We start from the raw sequence: 24,043 nt of genomic DNA, 5'->3' as shown, positions 1-24,043 counted from the left end.
TCACTGGGGGCCAGGTAGTGAGATGCCCCACCTGTGTATTCCTACTGGCTGCTATGCTCATCACTTTAAGTCATAGAAGGCCACTGGTGCCATTGTCAGTCCCCAGGCTGGCTAAGGAAGACTGGGAGTCACTTCACTGGGGATGTGGCTAAGCTGGGAGATAAGTGGCAATGTTCTTTGTTGGACCCTGTGGGATATAACTCCCTGCTCCAGGCTTTCAGTCTTGTATAGCATCTGACTACTCAGCTCAAGCCTGGTGTTGCAGCTGTGTGCCTTGAGGACTGTTGTGACTGCTTGGTCTGGTCCAGGGCTTCTGGCAGATGGAGGGGATGCAGTCTCTTCCCCATTGGGAAGGTGTAGCCCTGTCTGTGACTTCCCCATGAAGAATCACCTGGTGGAGGATTGAGCTGTCTCTGCAGATGAGCCAAGGTTGGATTAGAGAGGAGAGCCTAGCCCCAGGACAGCTGGGGTCGGAAGAGTGGTGGTAGCTCAATGGAGCTTATTTCATCAAGTCTGAAGGGCTGCGAACTCTAAGCTTCGTGGGTTCCTATGCATGGCTGAGGATGAAGAATAAGCCCCAAGCCCCCACTGAGGCCTGCACAGCCATGCTTTGTGTGCATGAAAATCAAACCTGCTGGCAGAAGAAGACAGAAGCAGACCCACAGTTCCCACTGCAATTAGCCTGCATGCTGCCAGCTGGATTCAGAGATGAGCCCTGAGCCAGGAGTCTCCAAAGGGAAGGTCTAAGGTAGGGTTTCAGGAGTCTTGTGGGCAGACTCAAGTGCCCTTGGAGGGCAAAGCTGAGCTTAGGTGGACATAGGTTCTGCCTTGCAGGGCTCTGATTTGGACAGCTGTGGAAGTGGTTCATGCTTCCTGGGGGTGGGACTGCTTCATAAAGGGACTGTAACCTCTCACCCAAGGCTAAGTGGCTTGTCCACAGCTTCCAGCAGCTCAGGATAGTTGATAGAGGAAGCCCACAAAGGCATATGGTCCCTAAGTCATCTGAGCCAAGTACTTTAGCTGGGGACAGAGCTAAGTGCTACCTTAGTGTCTCATATGTGCTGTCCCCAAGCTTGTGACATGGGCACACTGACTGGACCACAGCAGTGGAGCAGTGAGAAGTGTCTGGCAGGCAGATGTGCATATAGATACAGCTGTGTCAGGGTCTGTCCTGCACCAAATGGTGAGGTCAGAAGGAGAGCATATGGGACTCCAGGCCATCTTTTTTTACTTGGGTGTTGGCAGCCCTGGGGATATACCTAGGAAGCTACAGGTGGGGAAGGCAAGGGGCAGGGGACCAGGTGTAAAGGAAAGAAGCTGCAGTTGCCTCGAATATAACCTGGAGTTTGGTCACCAATGAGCTGCCTCCTCACTTCATGACATTGCTTTCAGGTTACCTTCAGGGGCTAGATACACAATACTTCAGGAGGGTTCTGTGAGTTAGGTCCTTGCTGGGCCCTGCAAGTGATGGAGTCAAAGTCAGGGAAATTGTCTGGACCACAGCCCCACACAGAGGATGGGAGCGGTGCCAGCGCTCAGGCAGGGCCTGCCACAGTACCACCACCTTTGCTCTACAAACAGCTTCCCTGGGGGAGAATCTGCACGGGATTGGCACGCGAGGCCTGACCGACATCATTTCGCTGGCTCTGACCAAGGCCTGGCTCACTTCCAGCTGGGGTCAGCTCTGGGCCAGGACCCGTCTCCATTTCTGGTGCAGGCTCCACCCACCCACAAATCAAGGTTTTTAGGCCAAATCAGAAGGGGTTTGATGATCAGCTCCCCAGAGCCTCCCCCAGGAGGGCGAGTCCCTTTCTGGAGGAGGCGGGGCTCCTGAAGGGGTAGGAGGCAGGTTGGCTTTTATCTGTCTTTCCTCCTCCTCCCCAGCATCCCTTCTCCAGTGTCTGGCGAGGCTGGTTGTAACCCGACTCCAGAGCCCACGGCTCCTCGCCCCCCCCCCCCAGCCACCCGGCCCAGCAGCGCCACCCGCGCGCCCCAAGTGCCACATCACTGCACCCTTCAGCGCATCTGCGCTGCCCACCATGCCTACACCACCGCTGCTCTTGGCCGTGCTGGCCACACTGGCCGCTGCGGCTCACCCCAGCTGCTCTCCTGGACCTGACCCCTCCGGTAAGGTCCCAGCTGCCCCTCTGGATAGATTTAGACAAGCCCCCTTAAACCACCTGGGATCTTTTCTTTCACCGTTGGTCGCGAAATTACCTCCTTTGTAGAATGCTGTAAGGGTGCCACCTTGTGACCCTTAGGCAATAGAGAGAACTTTGCTGGGGCACTGGAATTTCTCAGCAGCTGAGCCAGAGACCCCCAGGGAGACAGCAGAGGTGGGAGAGACACAGCATCAGCCAGTGCAGAGCAGGCACCTGGACTGGTGGGATCTGAAATGAGTCAGGAGTGATCAGTGCTAGGACTGCAGGACAAGGAGGTCTGAGTCCCCTGTCCTTCCAGGAATGGGGAGGAGCTGGTTACAGCAGATTCCTGACTTCCTTCGAAACTCCTGCTGCAATGTGTATAACTTGTCTTTGGAAGTGGCCCAGCGAAGGGTTTCTGAGGGATAGGGCAGGGAGAAGGGAGGGACCACGGACACCCAAGAGTCTCAAGGAAGAGTCCCGAGGATGGGTTTGGAGTCCTGAACTCCATTCTGGTGCCACTGCCCCTCCAGAAGCTGGGCTCCAGTTTCTTACTTGGGTGGGAGTGCATCTAGTTTACATTCTTGTTTTGTTTTTTGTTTTTTTTTTTTTTATCAACAGCAACCACCCGAGTCTAGCTGGAGCCCTCAGGATCTTCAGAGCCCATAGTATCAGATGTAGAATTTTAAGAGCTAGGATCTGTAGTCACCTGAGCCAAGAGCCTACGTGCTCTGGCCAGGTGGATGTTGGAAACACAATGCCCCTTTTCTTTGCTCTCAGCCTGGGATTTTCTTCCCACCCTGGCCTCCCCTGGCCCTTGATCCATCCTGCTGCAGAATGGACAGTGCCGGCCAAGTAGGCAAGTGTATATGTGTGCAAGTCTGCGTGGACATGTGTGCACCCCGTGCTTGTCTAGCACTGCTAAAACTTGCATAGAAGGGCCTTCTCCAAACTCCTGCTGTCTCAGAAAATGTGTGGAGTAAAAAGCTTGTTTGGGACTCGTGCTACAGGAAGCCTTTCATAACCCTATGCCGAGAGCACCACCCCCCAGACCCCAGACCAAAGCTGCTTCACAGACACCTGCCTCCTCACTGGGGCAGGGCATGCAGGTGAGCTCTGTCCCTGGCTGGGCAGAGCACCATCACAGCACATCTGGAGCACTTCAAGAGGAAAGGAATAACTTCTTCAGGTCCAGTCTCCCTCCCTACGGACAGGCATGGTAGTTTAGTGGGCTTTCAGATCATAGACGCTTCTGGGTCAGCCTGACGGTTTCAGTCCAGCCTTCATATCTAAGGATGGTGACAACTCCACAGCCCTACTCCTACCCTGCCCCCATGTCCCCAGGGGCTTGGAGCAAGCCTGACATACATCTCTCTACCTAGTCTTTTCATTGATAGAGGACTCCAGTTCTCTAAGCCTGAGTTTGGGGGTCTTACTCTGACTCCTTTACCTGGTTGTGTGACTGGGGGCAGCTGCTGTGCTCTACCCCAGGACATTTTGACTTCTCTGTTAGAGGGGCTCTACCCAAGAGCCGGATGGGCAGTTGAAGAGGGAAGGTGGGACTGAGAGCAGCTTCCAAAGCTTCCTGCCTTGAAATGCTGCCACCTTGTGGCTGATATAGGCTAGCTCTGTGGACTGCGAGGACAGAAAGAAAAGGGTGAGACTGATTTTAAATAATGCAAAAACTTAATCCAAAAATCTGGAATATTACTTCAATATTTCTTCATTGTCATAAAATATGAGTGAAGTATGTTCTAGCTTGCTTCCTATTGTTGTGATAAACACCATGACCAAAAGCAACTTGGGGTTTATTTGGCTTATACCTCCTGAGGAAAGTCAGGACAGAAACTCAAGGCAACCTAGAACCCGGAAGCAGGAGCTGTTGCAGAGACCACGGAGGGGGTCTGCTTGCTGCTGGCTTGATCCCATGGCTTTCTTAGCTTGTTTCTTACACATCCTAGGCCCACCTGCCCAACAGTAAAGGGAGACTTGTCTAGGCTCCCACTGTGTGAGCAGGGAACCCAGAGCCATCCAGGCCAGGGGCTGGGTCCTTTCTTTGTTCTCACTGCCCTGGCTCATGTTCAGGGTTCCCTACAGCATGATTATTGTGAGGAGGAGGGTGTGTCCTGGGGTGCCAGGGGCTTCTGGTGGCTTGGGCACACACCCAGATCCACATCTTTTGAGTCTGTGAGTATCTCCCTGTTGGTTAAGAGGGAGAAAATCCGGCATGATGTGCACTCCTGTCATCTCAGCGTGTGTGAGGAAGGCAGGAGAGTCAAGAGTTCAAGATCATCTACAGCTACATGGAGAGAATAGGGTCACTTGGGCAACATGAGACCCTGCTTTAGACCACCAAGAACAACCCCCAAACTCAAAGATGGTGAAAACCTGAGCTACCCTATGAATGCCGGGCAGAAGTATGGTGTCTCAAATGCTGCCTGTGTTTCATGGCAGCCTGGGAGTAGGATTGGAATTGAGGCAGCCTGATTCACAGTAGGTACACTGAGTTTGGTGAGTTCTGGCAACCACGGTGGAGCTGAGCCCCTTGCTTTCTTTATAGGTGGCAGGCACAGTTGGCATGACTCTAGATCCTGTGAGAAGTCTAAAGGTGCTGTGCCCCTTCCAGACTCCTTGTCATGCCAAGTTCCACCTAATGGGACAGAGTACAGGCATTTTCCATAGTTCTTATGCTAGCAGAGTCCTTCTCCTCTTCCGTGCATGCACACCTGCTCCTGAGAGACTCCTCTTGGCCATTGCCATTCTACTATACTTCTGGCTTTTCCCAGCACAAGCCATCAAAGTCCTTCCTGGCCCTACCTCAGGGTCAGTCCAATTTAAACCTGATGCAAAGTTTCCTTCTTGGTACCTTCTCCTTGTACACAGGGTGCCCAACAGACCCTTGGCTGAACATGGATGTTCAAAGGGGTTTTATGGCCCTTCCTGGATCTTACTACAGGAGTTCACGAGGCCTGGCTCTTAGGAGGCCCTTGAAACCTCATAGTTGCAAGGATAGTTTTGTATGTTGATGATTTTTTTCTGGAAAGGGGGTCCTCAACTCACACAGCTCTGAAACCCCCATACTCTTTCAGTGTCCTTGGAACTGGGGGGTCTGTTTGGATGGCTCTTTGAATATTGTTCAATGTGAGTATGGTGGGGGGGCATGGGCATAGTCTGAGGCTGATGCTCAGGACATTGTGGGAGCTGGTGCATGGCTAGTGATGGGGATGTGGCCACAGGGTTGGTTCCAGGCTGGGCCAGGGCAATGTCAATGTACCCACATTCTTAGGCGAGTTGTATAGTTTGTCAGACTCAGGCTCCCAACCTTAGAGACAGGTGCCACTGCTGCTTCAAGCTCAGATGTCAACAGTACAGACTAATGAGGTGAAGGTGACAGAGGATGGACCAGGGCTGGTGCCCAGTGAGTACTCCACAAAGGTTGTGAAGGGAGAGATGTGTGCCTGTGCCTGCTGCTAACTCAGGGTTGTCTCTCTCTTTCCAGGTAAATGTCAGAGGCTGGCCTCTACACACAGTGGTAGGTACTACCCCACCCCTGGTTTGTTTTGTAGGAACTCTATAGTCCTCTGATCTCCATGCTGTCAAAGCAGAGATGCTGGCTTCAATGTGGGTAGCAGGACAGGCTCAGCAGATCCAGTGAAATTAGACCAAAAAGGAGGCAGCCTGACCTGCCCGCCCAGCTCTGCCATGGGGCATGCTAGGGGTACCTCCAAGGCTAGCGCTCCTTTTCTCTCTTGTTATAAGATTTTTTCTTTTCTTTAGGGGGATATGTCATTCTGGATGGAGCCTAGGGCCTCCTGCATGTTAAGAACAGGCTGTTCTGATCCACATCCCAGCACAGAGATGCCATCCTTGGCATCTGGCTCTGCAGGCTCAGATGGGCTTATGAACTTGGACATGTCCTTTGCCACAACCCCCAGGTCCTGGTTTCACCTTCCCCTATATGAGGATGGATAGAGCACCTCCTATAATGACTTTAAAGTTATATATTTAAAACACTCAGGACAGGCCTAAGGACACAGCTGTTTCTCTGGAAGAGGCAAACCTCTCTACGCCAGGTGTGTACATCTGGTGTTTTCTTTGTGGAGAAGATTTGCAAAACCAGGGATCATTTCTCCCATTGAACAACCAGTGCCATATCTGATATTGGTGGCTCATGTCTGTCATCTCAGCATTTAGGAGGCTAAGGCAGGAGAATTACCACAAATTTGGAGCCAACTTGTGCTACATAGAAGTTCTGGGTCAGCATGGGCTATAGAGTGAAGGCTATCTCAAAAAAATCAAGAAACTGGGCTAACAATATGGCTCAGTGGGTGCTTGCTGCCAAGACTGACTATCTGGGTTAAATCTCCAAGCTACACATGATAGGATGAAAGAACTGACTTCTATGACTTGTCCTATGACTTCCACATTCCTGCTGTGGTGTGAGCCACCTAGAAATAAATGAATTTTAAAATCCTAAGGTCATAAGAGAAGACAAAAAATCTAAAATGCTTTGAACAGAAAGAAGCAGTTTCCTGGGCTCCTGGAGAAGTTTAGAAGGCCCTGCCCGGCAAATGATGGCTGCAGGAGGAAGAACAGTTGGAGCTATCCATGCTGGTCCAGCACAAATTGTCCAATATCATAGGAGCTAGCACCCTTTAGCCTGAACTTATAATGTCTTTGTAAGGGGAGGAACAGAACCAGGCCTACCAGGTGCATTTCTGAGGGGACTTAACCTTCTCCCTAGAGGGTGGGACATTCCATGTATGATGTGTTCTCATGGACATCTCTCCTTTGGGGCTTTCTTGAGTCTTGTTTCTGCTTCTGCCAATCTCCTGGCCTCATCAAGCATCCAGGCAGGTCAGGCTGCCTGCTCCTATTTTGCTGGTGTCCTTGCCATCCTGGTCCATTTGCTAGTAGATGACTGGGTGCAGTTAGTTCAGGAGCCTTCCCTGTGCTCTCCCATAGACCCTGCTTCCTCCATAGTAGCCCTGTCCTTGCCTCTCCCCAACAGACTGGGTGCTCCATCATTGCAGGCCCTGGTCTTAGGTAGTATCTATTTGGGCATGGGTCATCTTATGACTTGCTGACTCTCCTTTTCCAGACACCTGTGTGGACCTGCATCTCAGGACCTGTGCGGATGCAGCCTACAACCAGACATCATTCCCCACGCCTCTAGAGCACCGGTCATGGGAGGCAGTGGAGTCCAGCCCTGAGTACATTCTTCTGGGTGTGCTGCACTTTCTCTTAGAGGGCCAGTGCAACCCTGACCTGCGACTGCTGGGGTGCTCTGTGCTGGTCCCCCGATGTGAGGGAGGTCATACCCAAAGGCCCTGCCGGCATGTCTGTGAGGGTCTTCGGGAGGCCTGCCAGCCGGCCTTTGATGCCATCGACATGGCCTGGCCCTACTTCCTAGACTGTGCCAGATACTTCACACCAGAGGAGGAAGGTTGCTATGATCCTCTGGAACAGCTTCGGGGTAAGGCAAGGCTTTGGGGTGCTCCAGGCTGCTCTGGGGGTTCAAGTGCAGGTGCAACAGGTGGTATAAAGTGCTATGGTAGCAGGCAGGACTGTGCCCATGGTGGGTTCAGGCATGAAAGTAGCAAGCAAGGTTGGTGAGCAGAAAGGAAGCCAACCCACTCTGGCTGAGCCTGTTGCTCCAAGAGATCCCAGGCACTGCCTGCTGTAAAGGGATTATTTTGGGCATGTCTGCCATCAAATTGCCAGTTTCAACTGTTCTTTCTCCTCAACAATCATTTTGAGCAAAAGAAAACCACAAGTGGGACACTAAGGGAATGGCATTAACTCTTGGTGGCCCTGGGTGGTCTCAAGTTTCTGCAGCCAACAAGGCTGAGGCAAGTCCCCAGAGCTGCTAGCCACTAGGCTTCTACTCTGGAGAGGAACGGGGAAATGGGGCAGGGAGGGGCAGGTGTGGTGGGGGTCACACTATGACCTGTCATTGACCCAGCCACACCTTCTTTCTGGTGGTATTCTCCCTGTTGAAGAAGCATTTGAGAGCAATGTCAGCAGACTGCAGTTTGAGGAACCACTCTAAGTCATGCTCCCTGGCTCCTGTGTGTGTTAACACAGTGTAGGCCATGGCACCAGTACAGACAGATGCAGAGCTGTGTCAGGGCCCCCATTATGTCAAGGTTATGACAGACAACCAAGTTTTAAAGGCAGATGACAGCCCCTCGTGATTTCTGTAGGTTGACGATTCCTAAATGCACCGTCTCTTGAGATCTCCTTTTCATGTTTGAAAGCTCCCAGGCAGGCACCTACAGCTTGCTGTCGTTTATACACTGGGAGTGAAGACATGCTCCATATGCGTTTTCTGGGCACATCACTGGCTGTCTTGTGGTGGGGCCATCAGGAGGCCTATTTGTCACCTCCACACCCCCACTTAAATAGCAGTGGGGGATGAGGGTTGGGGATGAGGATGCTGGGAGAGGCTAGTGAACCATCTGAGCCATGAGCAAATATGAAGCACACATCCTAGCCCCAATTCCCTTCCTTCCCCAGGAGATCTGGATGCTGAGGAAGCCCTGCCTTCAGGCCTGCCACCTACCTTCATTCACTTTGCCCACCACTCCTATGCTCAGATGGCCAGGGTCCTGAAGAGGACAGCAGCTCGCTGTTCCCAGGTGGCCAAGACCTACAGCATTGGGCGCAGCTTTGAAGGCAAGGACCTGCTAGTCATCGAGTTCTCAAGCCGCCCAGGCCAGCATGAGCTGAGTGAGTGACCATGTGTGGCTTGGGTGTGATTCTGCCCTTGCAAGCTGGGTGCAGACCCACTTAGCCTTGGGGTGCACAATCTGGGAGTGAACATCGGGTGTCTCCATCTACTTGCCCACAACCACCTGGGCAGGTGATGCTTTGGGGGCTGTGATTGGTGCACGACCACAGCCCAGCAGGACAGTATTAAAAAGGATTTCTCTAAGCTGGGCCTGGTCATGCACACCTTTAATCCCAGCACTCAGGAAGCAGAGACAGGAGGATCTCTGTGAGTTGAAGGCCAGCCTGGTCTACATAGTGAGTTTCAGGAGCAATGGATTTCTTCAGGCAACCCATATAACTTGTGAATTTGGGAGCATGGGAATGGAAATGAGTTGGTTTCATCCCAACAGAGACACTGGTCTGAGGACTGAGACTGAGTAATAGTGATAATAAGTCACCCACACAGTTGACAGTATGAATACTCCGTCTTCAGGGAGAGTGAAAGTCTTCTGAGAGGTTGAAAGCTGCAGGGACTAGGGCAGGTCCTGGACGGGACACTGGGTCAGACAGGGTCAGTGGGTAATGGTTGCCAGAGCTTCAATCCTAGACCCTTAATGTGAAGTGTGTCACTGTCACCACCACCCTGCAGTCTATTGAGTCCTGGGTCTGTGTAGGTCTGGGTCCTGGTTACTTTCTCTTTGTGCTACTCCACATATGAAGCACATTTTGCTGATGGTGTGGACACAGTGGGTTTTCCATTTCCAAATCAAGGTCCAGTGACACTGGGTGTGTAGCCTGTTCTGAGATATGGAAAATGCTAGATGGCTTGGGCTCTTTGATGCTTCCTTCCTGTGTTGCAAATTAGGAAATTAAACTCTGTTACAATGCTTACTAGAGGCTATGAGCTGGAGCAGACACCAAGCTGACTGTATCTGGAGCTCTAGAATGTTCTAACAAAGATTTGGCTTGGGCCTCCATCTCCTTGTGAATAGGTAGGTCATGGCGATCTTAAACGTGCCTACTGACAGCACCATTGCCTATCCAAGTTGTCCTGTAGCCATGTTGGGGTAAGCAGGTCCATCCTTCCCCCCAGTTCCAGAAGTCTCTGAGTCTGTGGACTTAGGACTCTGCTGTGCTGTCCACCCCCACCCAGCTTCACCTTGTTGGGCTGGGCAGTGTGGACATTATAAGCTCAAGGGCTCTGTCTCCCATAAGGGCCAGAGGTCACATCTGGCCTCTAAGACCAAACCTAACCTCCACTCCTACAGACATGGAAAGTTTCTTGTCATTTTATACCCTGTGAAGGGCATGAACATTCACACCTACAGCTGAATGATGCTGGGCCCAACAGCATCGCATTTTCCATAAGAGCAAGGCTAGTTTCAACAAGTAGGAGTGACTTTCCCACAGCCCCACTGAAAAAGGCTGCCAGGCTTATTCTACTGTTTCTACAACACAGCTATCACCCACCCTTTCACTCATTTATCCATCCATACATCCACCCGCTCACCCACATCTGCCCTTTCCTCTACCCATCATTCATTATTTTATTCATTTATCCATCCATCCATTCACTCATCCATTTTCCATCCATCCATCCACCAACCCATCTATCCAACCACCCATTCACTTATCTCTTTATTCATTTGTTCTTCAAACTGTCCATTTAACTACTAACCCATCTATCCACCCATCTATCCATTCATCCATCCACCTATCCACTCATCCATCCATCTATCCACACATCCATCTGTCTGGTCACTCATCTGCTCATCCATGCATCTATTTATCCTTCCCTCCCAGGACTAGCTGTTTTACCTATTAAGCACTGATGTGTTTGACTTGTTGCACAAATATGGACAAAGGATGCCAATAAAAGTCACACAAATCAATGACACCATATATGATTATAACATTCTTTACTTATGCTAATAATTGTAGCTAAACGTAAGAGATGAGTTCAAGAAATGACTGCCTAGATGCCTCAATATGCCCAGAGACTCTTGAGTCAAAACAAGTAGGAATCAGTCCTGGTACCCATGGCTACCCTTGCTGATCCCAGTCTGTGAGACATCACCCCACGTCACAGTTTCTTCCTGCAGTGGAGCCCGAAGTGAAGCTCATTGGCAACATTCATGGCAACGAAGTGGCAGGACGGGAGATGCTCATCTACCTGGCCCAGTATCTGTGCTCTGAGTACCTTCTGGGCAACCCCCGCATCCAGCGCCTGCTCAACACCACCCGCATCCACCTGCTGCCATCCATGAACCCCGATGGCTACGAGGTGGCAGCTGCAGAGGTGCGAGCTGCCGTTGCCTGGAGATAGGCTGCTTCCTTCAACACTCTTAACCTTTGGCTTTATTCATCCATGTTGAGGGCCTATTTGCAGCCACCTCTCCAAGTGACCAGGACTAAGCAAGCAGCAATACTGCAACATTCTGCTTGATAGGTGGGCAGGATGGGTACTGACAGAGCAGAGCTGTGGTCTATTGTTTTAGGACAAGGCTGAGGATGTAGCTCAGTGGTAGTATTCTTGCCAAACATGCAAGATAAGGAAAAGGGTTGCAACAAGAAAGTGTGTTGTTGGGGGGTTAGGGAAGCTCATGAGGAGGGACAGAAGGACACGGATGAGAGCCAAGGGAGGCAAGGGGTCAGTGGCATGGGCTGCTATGGGGGTCCCAGACATGGGAGAATAGTGTAGGACCGTGATGCTGAGGAGTGGGGGAAAGGCTGTGGGGGGTGGAGGTAGGAGATGGGAGGGAGGGCTCATCACACAAAGCCGCAGAAGCCACAGACCTACTTGACCCTCAGTCCAGCTGAAGTCTGGGATGGAAAATGTGGGGAGGGAGTTGCTGATCTTTGGCTGGGCCCATGTGTTCAGGGTGCTGGCTACAACGGCTGGATCAGCGGGAGGCAGAATGCGCAGAACCTGGATCTAAACCGCAACTTCCCTGACCTGACATCGGAGTACTACCGGCTGGCCTCCACTCGTGGTGTGCGCACAGACCACATCCCCATCTCACAATACTACTGGTGGGGTAAGGTAGGAGCTGTGTGGCCAGGGCTCACTCTCTGAGCTAGGGACTTCAGGTGTCCCTCCCTAGGGCACCGACCCCTCTGAGCCTCAATATTTAGCCTGTGAGGTAGGCTTATGCCTCACTGGCCCAGGGAACAATGTATTGAAAGCCCCCAGTCTCCAGCAGGGCTGACACCGGTCTGCATCCTGTTGAAGCACTCATGGCACAGGCACTTTCCCAGAGTCCCTGAGTTCTCCCTCAAGTGTAAGCTGAGCTTGACAGGAGCTCTCTCCTCTGTAGCTAGTATAACCTGCTTAATGTGGGAACAACTTCTGAAGTTACTGGGGCCTACTTAATGCAGAAATGGGGCAGTCAGGAGCTGAATGGGTGGGATACTCCTCAGATGCCTGGAGAGGTGACCTGACCAAGAAGGGTGATGTAACTTCCAAGCTGAAAGACCAGCATGACCTCCATGGTGACTGGGGGGAGCTGAAGTGGCTGGGCAGGAGTCTGGGGTTGGTGGGAAAGGCATGGATGTTGGGTGGCCAGTGGAGCAGGCAGAATCCTGAGCAGTCCTCCATCCTGGCAGGTGGCCCCTGAGACCAAGGCCATCATGAAGTGGATACAGACCATTCCCTTCGTCCTCTCAGCCAGCCTGCATGGGGGTGACCTGGTGGTGTCCTACCCCTTCGACTTTTCCAAGCACCCCCATGAGGAAAAGATGTTTTCTCCCACACCTGATGAGAAGGTGAGAGATGGACACAGTGACAAGCCTGAACGGGTGTTCTCTGCAAGCACAGTCACAGTTCTAGCTCATGAAGACTAAGGTGTCTTGAACCCTTAGCAGCCTCTTTGCTTGATGTCCCCCTCCAGGGAGTGCCCTGTCAAGAAGCAGAGAGCAGCTCTTCCTTCTCATTGTCCCCAACCCCAGGGAGAAGCTGCAGCCTCTCCATGTGTTAATGGGTCGCTTGTTGTTCCCAGCCACACCAGCAGGGGACAGTGCTACCACATGCATTGTGCCCAGTGGGCTCTAAATGGAGTGTAGAGGTTAGGGGTGGGGCTCTGGCCCTGCTGCTACTCACAGGGGTCCTTGGGTAAAGACCCTGATTTCTTAGCCGGTTTTCCTCGCTGTGGGTGAGACTAAGTGACATTGGGACCCTTCCAGGCACTCTCCCCCTTAAAGCCACCTTGCTGTGCTACCCAGCCCTGTGTTTGCAAAGGGACAGGTAACTAATTGCTGTCTAGTGTGGATGAGAAAGCATCTGGGTTGGAGGTGAGGTTCATCTGTTCCTGGTGTCCCCCAGGTCTGGGGCCAGTCCTCCATTCCCTCCTGTATCACTGGAAGCTGCAGGGTCCTGCCCCAGGTGGGGCCTGTGCAGGTTTGAACTTGGTCTCTAGTCAGGCCTCCGGGGAGTCAGATAGGTGCAGGGAGCCTGGCCTGCCCTCCAGAGCAGTTTTCATGACAAACTTAGGAGAAGGGACCTGGAGGTAGGGACCATCCTGGACAGATGAGGGCCAGACACCAGGCTTCCTGATCTCTGAGCTGCCTGGCCAGGGGAACAGCTGCTCTTATCCCCGTTAGACACTAGTACATCAAACTGGTCTTATCCAGTCCCTCCTTCCCTCTTCCCGGGTCGTAATGACAGAGGTGACTGCTCCTTCTTTCTATGAGGGTCGGTCCTCTGTCCATGGAGGAAGACAAAATCCAAAACAACCCCCCCCCCAAAAAAAACCCAAACCAAGCAAGGACAGGACATCCCAGCCTCCATGAAGGGTCTCAGAGGTTGGGGCACAGTGTATGTAGACATGTAAATACAGGTGCATTCCTGTTTGTGTTTGCATGCCATTGGGAGCATGTGTATGTACTTGTGTTTACATGTGTGTCAGGGGAGAAACCCCAGTCTGGCCTAGACTTAGAGAGTGCTTCCCTGAAGTTGGGGCTTCTCTTAGTGGAGCACAGGGGCAAGGGTGAGGTGGAAATGTCCAGGTTTGGAAGGCTACTTCAAACACAGGCTGTTAGAGATCTCTATGCAACCAGACCAGGCTCAGTGCACTCATGCGTGTGTTGGCTACAAGGGCTGTGACAGTAACCTCTGGATTCTTGGTCCTGCTTCTGCCCATCAGCTCGGTCACTCACTCACCCACTCACTCACTCACCCACCCACTCACTCACCACTCACCCACCCACCCACCCACCACTCACCCACCCACTCACCCACTCACTCACCACTCACTCACCCACCCACTCACTCACCCACCCACCCACTCACTCACCACTCACTCACTCATCCACCCCACTCACCCACTCACTCACTCACCCACCCACTCACTCACCCACTCTCTCACTCACTCACTCACCCACCCACTCACTCACTCACCCATCCACTCACTCACCCACCCACCCACTCACTCACTCACCCACCCTCTCACTCACCCACTCACCCACCCTCACTCACCCACCCACTCACCCACCCACCCACTCACTCACCCACCCTCTCATTCACCCACCACCCACTCACCCACCCACCCACCCACCCACCCACTCACTCACTCACCCACTCACTCACTCATTCCCTCCCTCTCTCCTTCACTTACTAATTTACTCATCCACTCCTTCACTCCTTCACTCACTCATTCATTTGCTTACTCATTTAACCTCACTCATTCATTTGCACACTCATTCAGTGTGGAGTCTCAGATCTTGTGCCTTCGTAGAGCAGGTGTACCCTCTGGGTGGGCAGGAGTGCTCTGAGCAGAGCAGCAGGAGCCCCTCCATGTCAGGCCAGCCCCTCAGCCTCAGCGTCTGGGAATGTCCGTAGGGGGAAGGTTCACCTCAATGGGTCCCACTAGAGTCAGAAGAAATGAGCCTGCTCCCCAGCCATCAATCCTCAATCAATAACTATGTAGCCTGCAGCCTGCAGCCGGCAGCCAGCTCTGTGGAAACCACAGTCTCAGGAGAGGTGGGGGAGTGTGAGGAAAGGCGCTGGCTGGGTGTCCCTAGGTACACCTTTGCCATGTTCCATCCTGCCAGAGAGAGCCAGTCCTGGGAGCCATGCTCATACCCTCAGCCCTTCCTACTTACCATAGCCCTAAGAGTTGGCATAGCTGCAGCTCACCATGGCACTCGCTCAGGCAGCTCTTGGGAGGACAGGTTGTTGTGCCCAGTGACCTGCATCCCTGGGTCTCTGTAGCTGCCCTGGCCAGCATGTGGCTGCCTTGTTTCTTTCTTCCCTTTTGGTTTTTTTTGGGACACAGTTTCTCTGTGTGTCCCTGGCTGTCCTTAATTGCTATGTAGACCAGGCTGAACTCGAATTCAGAGATCTGCCTGCCTCTGTCTCCTGATTGCCGGGATTAAAGGCATGTGACACCACACCTGTCATGGCTACCTTGTTTCATGTGCAGTTGTCATGTCTGTGCCCTGCCTGCCCACATGACCTGAAGATAGGCCACTCCTCTGCACCACATCCTTGTTCTAAGGCTGGCCTGAGGCTCATGTGTCCAGGATTTGGGGGGTGATGGGTACAGTTTCCTTCTAGACCTCCACCCACAGGATAGTGGAGAAGAGGAGCATAGGATGGTGGCCCCAAGGCAAGGATATGGATGAAGAGTGGGAGGGGGTCAGATAGTCCAGGTACTGGGCCTGTCCCAAGAGTCAAATCCATGTTTAGGTAGATGGTGGAGGGACTTTCCTTCTCAATCTCCATCTCCAGATGTTCAAGCTGCTGGCAAGAGCCTATGCTGATGTCCACCCCATGATGATGGACAGGTCGGAGAACAGGTGTGGGGGCAACTTCTTGAAGCACGGGAGCATCATCAACGGGGCAGACTGGTACAGCTTCACTGGAGGTACGGCCTGCACAGGCGGGTGGGTGGGGCCTCCCTCAGCAGAGTCCTGGCATTCCGGCAGGGTCTGGTTGAGTTTTATTCACCGTTTTTTTTTCAGGAGAGGCAAGGCGGGACTGGGGTGAACTGGACCTGTGACTTTGGCAGCTACTGTTAAGTTTATTTTATAACCACTCATGTGGTGACCAAGCCCTTGCTGCTTGTTTAAGTGTCAAATAGGGCTGGTAGGTGCAGTGGTAAGAACCCCCAGAGAAGCTGACATTTCAGGGACAATGGAGATTTGGTTCTGTGTAACGGGTCCTAATGGTTGGGATTATTTACTGTGTAAGATCATGGGGCACTTGTACTCTAAGGCTTCCTGGTTTTCCCAAGCTCAGCACTCACTGGGCCCCTGAGTCCTCACTGGCCACTGTGTCCTGGGGGAAGGCATCACAGGTGCACTGTAGGGCACAAACACTATGCATATCCTGAGCATCCACTGAAGGGCTCACATGCACTGGTACAGCCATCCTTCATCTGATTCCTTCTGTACCCTGAACACCTCCCACCTGGACCATTCTGCAGATGAAGGCAAGAGACACATTCACAAGGCCTTTGTTAGCACAGCTGGGGCTCACCTTGCCACTCACCTCCCGCCAATCCTACTCAGGTGGTGGAGAGCTACCCTTCTCATACGTTCCAAAGCTATTACTGGCTCTTCCGTGCTGCCAGAGACTGACACATGACATCTTTTGGAATATGACAGCATCTCTTCCTCCAAGGCTTCAGATACATTGGTTCCCCAGATGCCAGACAAGGTCCTACTGTTGAGGCTTACAGCTGTCCTATAAGTGCCTAACTGGAGAGGCCAGCAGGCTTCCTTCCTGCAGCTGGCAGGGCAATGGGGCAGATGGACACACAGATGGACAGTGGCAGCCGTGAGGACTCTGGGCAGTGATGGCTGCAACAGCAGGGCTCAGAAACTCAAAAGTCCTTAGATCAGAGAGCAGGGGAGAGGACATTGTAGCCCTCCTGAAATGGAAATGATCAGGTTTCCCTGGGCAGCTGAATGCTGTGGACATTGTTAGACCCCTTGGGGCTGCAGGCTCAATAGCTGGGACACAGACACTCATGTGGCACCCTGGCTGGCTTCTCTGGGAGAACAAGATTCTAATCCCATGGACTCTGCTATGAACTTGTCTGGAATCAAAATTTGCCTCTGTGGCCTTACCCAGGCCTCTTACTCCTGTGCTCAGGGCCGTGCGTGGGGAAGGAGTGGCAGAGTAAGTCTTCTCTATGTGCAAAGCAGTGTTGGGCCCGGTGGCTTGTGCCTGTTCCAGGGTCTCTGCCCTTGACACCCAGCTGCCTATCCCACAGGGATGTCTGACTTCAACTACCTACACACCAACTGCTTTGAGATCACAGTGGAACTAGGCTGTGTGAAGTTCCCGCCAGAGGAGGCACTCTACGGCCTGTGGCAGCACAACAAGGAGCCCCTGTTGAACTTCCTAGAGATGGTGAGCCCTGCCCACTGGAAGCTTCCCATGGTGGGGATGGGGTTAAGCTCCACCTTTAGTCTCCCTTGTCTCCAGGCTTTGTATGGGGCTCTGTGGAAGTGACTGTTCATGACTTCTCTGACCATCCATTCAGGACAGGCATGTGGGAGTCGGGGTAGGGTAGGGAGGTGGGGAGGTTGAGAGGCAGGGCTTCCCAACCACTTCTCCCACACATCCAGGGGGAATGCCAGGTGGATGCTCTTTGGTTAAGGATCTCATACCTGACAAAGCATGATTGCCAAAGGGAGCACAGAGGCTAGCAGCTTGAGGGCAGTGGGAGAGGGATGGCCAGCCCCAAGTCCTGATGGTTACAGGGAGGCAGCCGGCAAATCAAGTTGAATCTTGAGAGAAGAGAAACCAAGCAGGAAGAGGGTACACTCTGAGCAGAGTGGGTACAATAGGGGACTCAATGAGGCACTTGAGCCTACAGGGTCCCTCCCTGTGACTGCAGAGAGCTGTGGCTGCAGGAGTGATGGGGCATTATGTGTGGGAGGGACTCAGAGACGATGACTCTGGGCTACATCCTGTTCACATATCAGGCCTAAGACTGAAGGGCAAACTGTCTGAGAATAACTGCCTATCTATATCAAGGTTATCTGGACACAGGTGGGCAGGCAGTGATAGGAATGGCTGGAGATATACCCTTAAAACTCCCATTGAATCCTAGGGCTAGGGTCTGCAGTCAGGAGAAATGGGTTCCTAAGCCTGATGATTCATCCAGCACAGCTCACATGAGGTCTATAAAATTATGACAAGGCTCTGAGGGTCATAGGGAGGTAACAAGTCCTGAGGAAATCAAGCACGCTCAAGTGCAAGGTGGCTGTGGCAAATGCACAGTATTTCACAGTTGGTCCCACGCCTAAGTTGGTCCCATTGTTAGTTTGCCCTGTCCCAGGCAGCCTCATCTTTAGGTGATGGGGCTTGAGAGAAGAACTACTGTGGCCACAGGGGCACATGACTATGACAAAGGAAGAGACAGAGGAAAAGGAGTGACTATGTAGTGTGGCTTGGCAGCTGCCTGGAGTTTATGTCTAGACTTTGTATCCCCAAGGCTCTGTCCTTGAGCCCTGTCCTTACTAGAGAGATCAGGAACTTTCCCTTGCTAGAGCAGCAGAATGGGAAAAGCACAACCCCAGGTGGCACAGAATGTGGGCGAGTGGCCAGGTATGTCTTCTATGGTAACTGGCATGTCTTTCAGACAGGGTGTGTCTCATCCAAAGCAGGACTTGGGGCAGAGCTTGGTGCTCAGGCCATCTGTGGTTGTCTGGAGAAAATGAGTTAGAAGGAGCCTTTTGTGGGGCTGGGATTGCTCCATGGATATTGTACATGAAGTATCAGTGTATGAAGATTTAATGGCAAGCGGAATGGTGGCCAGTCGGACAGCACTTGGCCTACTCTGAGACAGATGACCCCCAGGAAAGCGGGCACAGGTCCTGATAAAGATCAGGTCTGTCATGGCCAATTGAGGCCACTTTCACAGTGATCCTAAGCAGGCTCAGGGATGGGGGTGGGAGAGACAGAACCGGTTCTTCCTCCTGCCACACAGCTCCAGGCCCAGGGGTGGCAGGAGAGGACCCCAGTTGAAGTGCAGATTGGAGACTAGCCAACTGGAGGGAGTGGCTCCCATGGACAGGCCCTGTTCCCTTGAGGGACAGAGGAGTAAGGCCCAACTCAGTAAGGCCCAGCTGGGAGAGAGAAGCTGAGGCTGTGGGGTCAGCAGGAGGAAGAGGAGTGGGAGAAGGGGACAGTCATGGCAGATGGCCAGAACATTCTAAGCGGGAGAAGGTGAAGGACAGAGGTCTAGGTACACGTGTGGGGGCCAGAGGTGAGCATCAACCACTGACTCAAGGGCCAGCTTTAGCCAGGTCGGCTGAGTTGGGGCCACATGTAGCATTCAGCTCCATTCTGTGGATGAGGCACAAGGCTGGTGGATGGTGTGTACTCTACACCATCAGTTTCCCCCAACACCTCCCATGGTAGAAGCTTTGCATTTGAAATCCCTCCTCTTGCTCCACAGGATAGTTATTGCTTCTGGGTTCAGCTCCCCAGAACAGCAGCCCATGCTCAGGAGCCCCCAGGCGGTCACTTGTTCATGTCAGGAGAGTTGCAGCTCCTGTCCTGTGCTTGCTCCAAATTCTACGTGCCTCCCTTTCCTAAACATTCAACGCTGGTTTATTGCTAAAAAGTAGGAGAGAAGTGACTTGATTGCTGTGTCCTCCTTGACACCACTGAGGGTCAGGAGTGAGGATGGCAGCTGCCAAGAGCCGCTGGCTCTGAGCAGAGAGGACTCCAGGGCATAATTAAGCTCCCCTTTTGCTGATCTTAGAGGCACTGTGAGCCCTAGGTGTTGCTGGCAGCCTTGGCTCTGCTTAGACCCATTCTGTAGCTGAGGAGGCTGAGTGTGAAGAAGCAAATGGTTTTCTGGTGTCAGGAGCCATAGGATGCAGAAGGACAGGGTGTGGCTGGGTAGCCACAGGACTAGTTTACAGTAGGCCAGTGGCTGTCCTCCATGGGTCCTGGGCTTTTCTCTGAATATGTGGACAGGGTGTCTGGTGCATAGATAGATACATGCAAGAGTCAGTAGTGGGGTGGGGTCCAAGGCTCCTGTCTGTGCTTTACCAGGCTTCCTTCTGGAACCTCTTCTCAAAGGGAACCACGAATGCCTGCTGAGGCTAGGAAGGTATTGGAGCTCAGAAGCACCTAAGGGTAGACAGAGAAAGTTGTCTTCAATGTCTGATGTCAAGAAGGAAAGTGAACAGAATCCTTAGGCAGAGTTCCAGTGTCAGTCAAAAACAAACCCAGAATGTTCTAGAACAGATTGCCAGAGATACCCCAAACAGGAAATAAATCCCAGAGATGACTTACTCAATTACACAAGCAGAACTCAAACTCAGAGAAACCTGATGGGGCAGTAGTGAAAGTGACCATTGGAGGCAGATTGTCACCTCTGTACCTTCTCTCTGGTGCCTCCAGGTGCACCGGGGCATCAAGGGTGTGGTGACGGACAAATATGGAAAGCCAGTCAAAAACGCGAGGATTCTAGTGAAAGGCATCCGCCATGATGTCACCACAGGTGAGCAACTGCTTTCACCCAGCTGTGAGTGAGGCCAGTGCAGGGTTTCCATTTCATTCCAATGCAGGTGCTCCATTCATTCTCAGCCAGCTTGGTTAGGGAGGGTGGCAGCATGTGGGAACCCTGTCTGTCCTGCAGTGTCTCCTGCTGTGTTTGTCTGAGAAGAGGTGGTTTTGCTATGGCTCCTGTGTTTCCAGAAATACACTTCCTTTTCAGAGGTGGCAGCCTGAAGCCACCTCCCTTCAGGATCCCTTTCATTATAGGTCCCAAAGTTCACACTGGGACACTGTGTGTAGGGTACTTAGTTATTTGGCTTGTTGATGTGACAAAATACCCAGCAAGAAGCAACCAAAGAAAGAGAGGTTCACTTTATCTCATAGCGCATCCTGGTAGAGAAAACATGGCAGTGGTCTCTGCCACCTAAAGCTTCCACAATCTTCCAAAATGCCACCACTAACCTGGGACAAGAGCACATGGAGGGCACTCCACATGGAGCCCACAGCACTCTGAAAAGTTGGTTTTGTCTCACATGGGCTCTGGCTGTCCTCGGGCCTTTCCCAGCTGGTGAACGTCATAGTCCATGGTCAGTGCTGGAGCGGCGGCTCAGGAAGAACATGTGTTGCTCTTGCAGAGAATCCAGGTTCGGTTGGATCCTCATATGGTGGTTAATAGCCACCCATAACTCCAGTTCCAGAGGATTCCACGTCCTCTTCTGACCTCTGTGGGCACTATGCCTGCATGTAGTGCAAAAGACTCATCCACATAAAATAAACTCAAAAAATTAAAAAATAGATACCTATAACACGGGACCTGGCAGCATCGCTGTCCAGTGGAAGGTAGACTTGCTGATTAAAAGAAAAACTTGCCAGGGCGAGGTAGCACTTAAGTAGGGTTTTGAGGGATGAATAAAGCTTTGATAGAAGAGGACATTCTGGGTGGAGGCAAATGCCCATCCCACCCTGTGCTAAGGCCTTCTTACCCCCATCTATCATGCAACCTCCTCCCCCCAACTGTCACACTTCTACCTCAGCCTGGGGTTGAAGCCCTCTGATGGTTGTTGCCATTCTCTTTGAAGCCCCTGATGGTGACTATTGGAGACTCCTTCCCCCGGGTTCCCATATCGTCATTGCTCAGGCCCCTGGCTACTCCAAGGTTATGAAGAGAGTCACCATTCCCTTGCGCATGAGGAGGGCCGGCCGCGTGGACTTCATCCTCCAGCCTCTAAGGACAGGACCTAAGAACTTCCTTCCTGGACCTTCAAGAGCTTCACCCTGGTCCCAAAATTCACAGGGGGAGGCTGCACAGCTGGATTTTGAGCCCCCCAGGGCACGTAGGCAGCCAGCTAGTGGGAGCAAGCCGTGGTGGTGGTCTTACTTCACATCACTGACCCCATACAAGCCACGATGGCTGCTCAAGTACTAGCACCCCCTCAGGCCCTGCCTTGATGTCCACCTCCAGCCTGGACTTCTGGTTCTGGAGTCTCCTGGCCACGGGCATTACACACAGCCTCTGCAGTTTATTAAAACGCGTTCACCCACTGTGATGAAAGACTCCATGCAGAGAGGGGAGGAGTGGGGCCCTGGCTACTGAGCACAGCTTGGACTGGTTCTGGCACAAAGACCCTAGGTGGTGCTCTCCCTGTCCCTGAAGCCTTGATGGCTGAGCTCTGGATCCTGCTGCTGCAGGTTGAGTGTCCAGGAGTCACCTGGATGGGAAAAGTGGGGGTACACAGAGGTGACTCCAAGGCAGGCTCAAGGCCTCAAAGGCAGAAGTGGTGGTTAGCAATGGAGTCCCTGCAGCTTGGCTGAAATCTGCCTTTGGGGGCTCACAAGCTCCATGGGGTTCTGATTCTGGGGCTCAATCTTCTTTGACCCTTCCTTTATTCTTACACTGCTACCAGCTCAGGTCCAGGGATTGTCAATGTCCCCATGCTCCCCATAGGTGTCCGTTCTTGACCATTTCTCATACTATAAAGGGATTTGCCAGTCCTGGGGCTTACCAGACTAACTTCCTAAGGGAGTGATAACAAAGAAGTGCACTGCACACAGCATAACAAAGTCAGATTGGTGTTTTTAACAGCAAAAGTTGATTATAGCCTAGTCCTGGAAGGGCTGGTCTCTCTCTGCTTAGTTTATAGGTATCTTTCTTCTTCCTGTGTCATATGGGGTCATGACAACATGACTGTCATCATCACTAATTTGTTCCATGGCCTCTTGGCAGCCTAGGCCCTGACACAAGTTTTCTTCTCTCTCTCTCTCTCTCTCTCTCTCTCTCTCTCTCTCTCTCTCTCTCTCTCTCTCTCTCTCTCTCTCCAGGGTTTTTCTGAATAGCCCTGGCTTTCCTGGAACTCACTCTGTAAACCAGGCTGGCCTCAGCCTCACAGAGATCAGCCTGCTTCCACCTCCCAGGTGCTGGGATTAAAGGCGAGCACCACCACTGCCCAGCTTTTGTTTTGTTTTGTTTATTTGTGTTTTGCTCTCAAGTTTTCAAGACCACAGTCTGCATGCTTTCCTCACTGGCTTCTGATATGTGGTGGTGGTGAGAGCCATTAAAACATCACACCAGCACTACAATTCACAGCTGCCGAGCATGGTATGTAAGCCTCCAAGAATGATCTGGGGTCTTGTCAAGTTTGGAGTCCTTGTGTTCTGCATCTCTCCAGGTGTCTGATGGTCAAAAAGTCAGCATTTATTTGGCCTCACTGTGTACAGGACACCATGCTGAAGTCACTGTATGCCCTGGAGCAGGGACCCCAATGGGAGACCATGTGTATGCAGTAGAGGGAGTAGGCCTAGAATCCCAGGATCATGGTATGTGCTGGTGGCAGCCAGGTCCTTCTGACAGGGTATGTATGCCCCCCGCCCCCCCCCACAACCCCCTGAACTGTTCACACTGCCTGGAAGAACAGACCTCAATGCAGTTGAAATGTGGAACTGAGATGACCAACAGTCATCCTTAGTGACATCTTGTCATCTTCTGGTACCCTGTCCTATGAGCACTGCATGTGTGTGTATTCTCCTTGCTTCCAAGCTGCTCCCCACCCTGGCCCTTGTTGCCAGGCAGGTTACAGGGAAGCACCTGGGGCCACTGCATGTCTAGGCTGCAGATCCAAAGGACACATAGTTCTAGTTGGGACACATGGGTGTGTCCAGATTGAATTCCCCCAGGTGAAGAAGCAAAACCTTCTGTGTGAGCTACAAAATGCCTGAGGCAGTCTGATAAAACCTGGGACTGCAAACACACAAGAGATTTAGAGAGAGTCAGACCTTGTGGGACAGAGTTCAAAGGAGGGAAGACTGAATTCAGAGGCTAGTCCTGAAAGGTTCCTGCTGGGCGTTCAAGGATGCTGAGATGGGTCACTGGGGAACAAGCAGTTATTAGAAGTTATTAATGCTGGAGTTAGACAGAGACAGGCAACAGTATGATAGGGGCTTTGAGGAGAGTTCAGGTCCTAGGACCAGAGACAGGAAACACGAAGAGGAAATCAGGGCCCATTTGGCAGAAGTGGGGTCTGTTCATCAGGTCCATTCTTCACACACCTGCAGCCAGGCCTTCTGATTCCCAGGCAGGAGGCAGGGAAAGGGAGTAGGGAAGAGGGTGTTGGCCACCAATACCCTCTTGGATGTAAACTCACTTCCTAGGTGACAGATCCTGGGACCTGGGGATCTATTAGCTAGGAACTCACAGACAGGTCTCAGTAGGGCACCTGCGAGTACCTAT

General features: G+C 52.3%; 1 protein-coding gene across 1 annotated transcript; it reads left to right on the top strand.

The window, feature by feature from the left end:
* The first annotated feature begins 2,039 nt into the window (after window positions 1–2,039).
* Window positions 2,040–21,745, top strand: Cpz (carboxypeptidase Z). Its single transcript, XM_027387122.2, has 11 exons — window positions 2,040–2,127; window positions 5,641–5,673; window positions 7,243–7,617; window positions 8,661–8,873; window positions 10,958–11,154; window positions 11,737–11,898; window positions 12,462–12,620; window positions 15,583–15,718; window positions 17,072–17,211; window positions 20,224–20,323; window positions 21,399–21,745. Exons 1-11 carry the CDS (start codon window positions 2,040–2,042, stop codon window positions 21,743–21,745), a joined length of 1,950 nt encoding a protein of 649 aa, XP_027242923.1.
* Window positions 21,746–24,043: the final 2,298 nt, after the last annotated feature.

Source organism: Cricetulus griseus (assembly GCF_003668045.3).
Source record: "Cricetulus griseus strain 17A/GY chromosome 1 unlocalized genomic scaffold, alternate assembly CriGri-PICRH-1.0 chr1_1, whole genome shotgun sequence".
NCBI lineage: Eukaryota > Metazoa > Chordata > Mammalia > Rodentia > Cricetidae > Cricetulus > Cricetulus griseus.
This window is presented reverse-complemented; position numbering and strand designations above follow the sequence as displayed.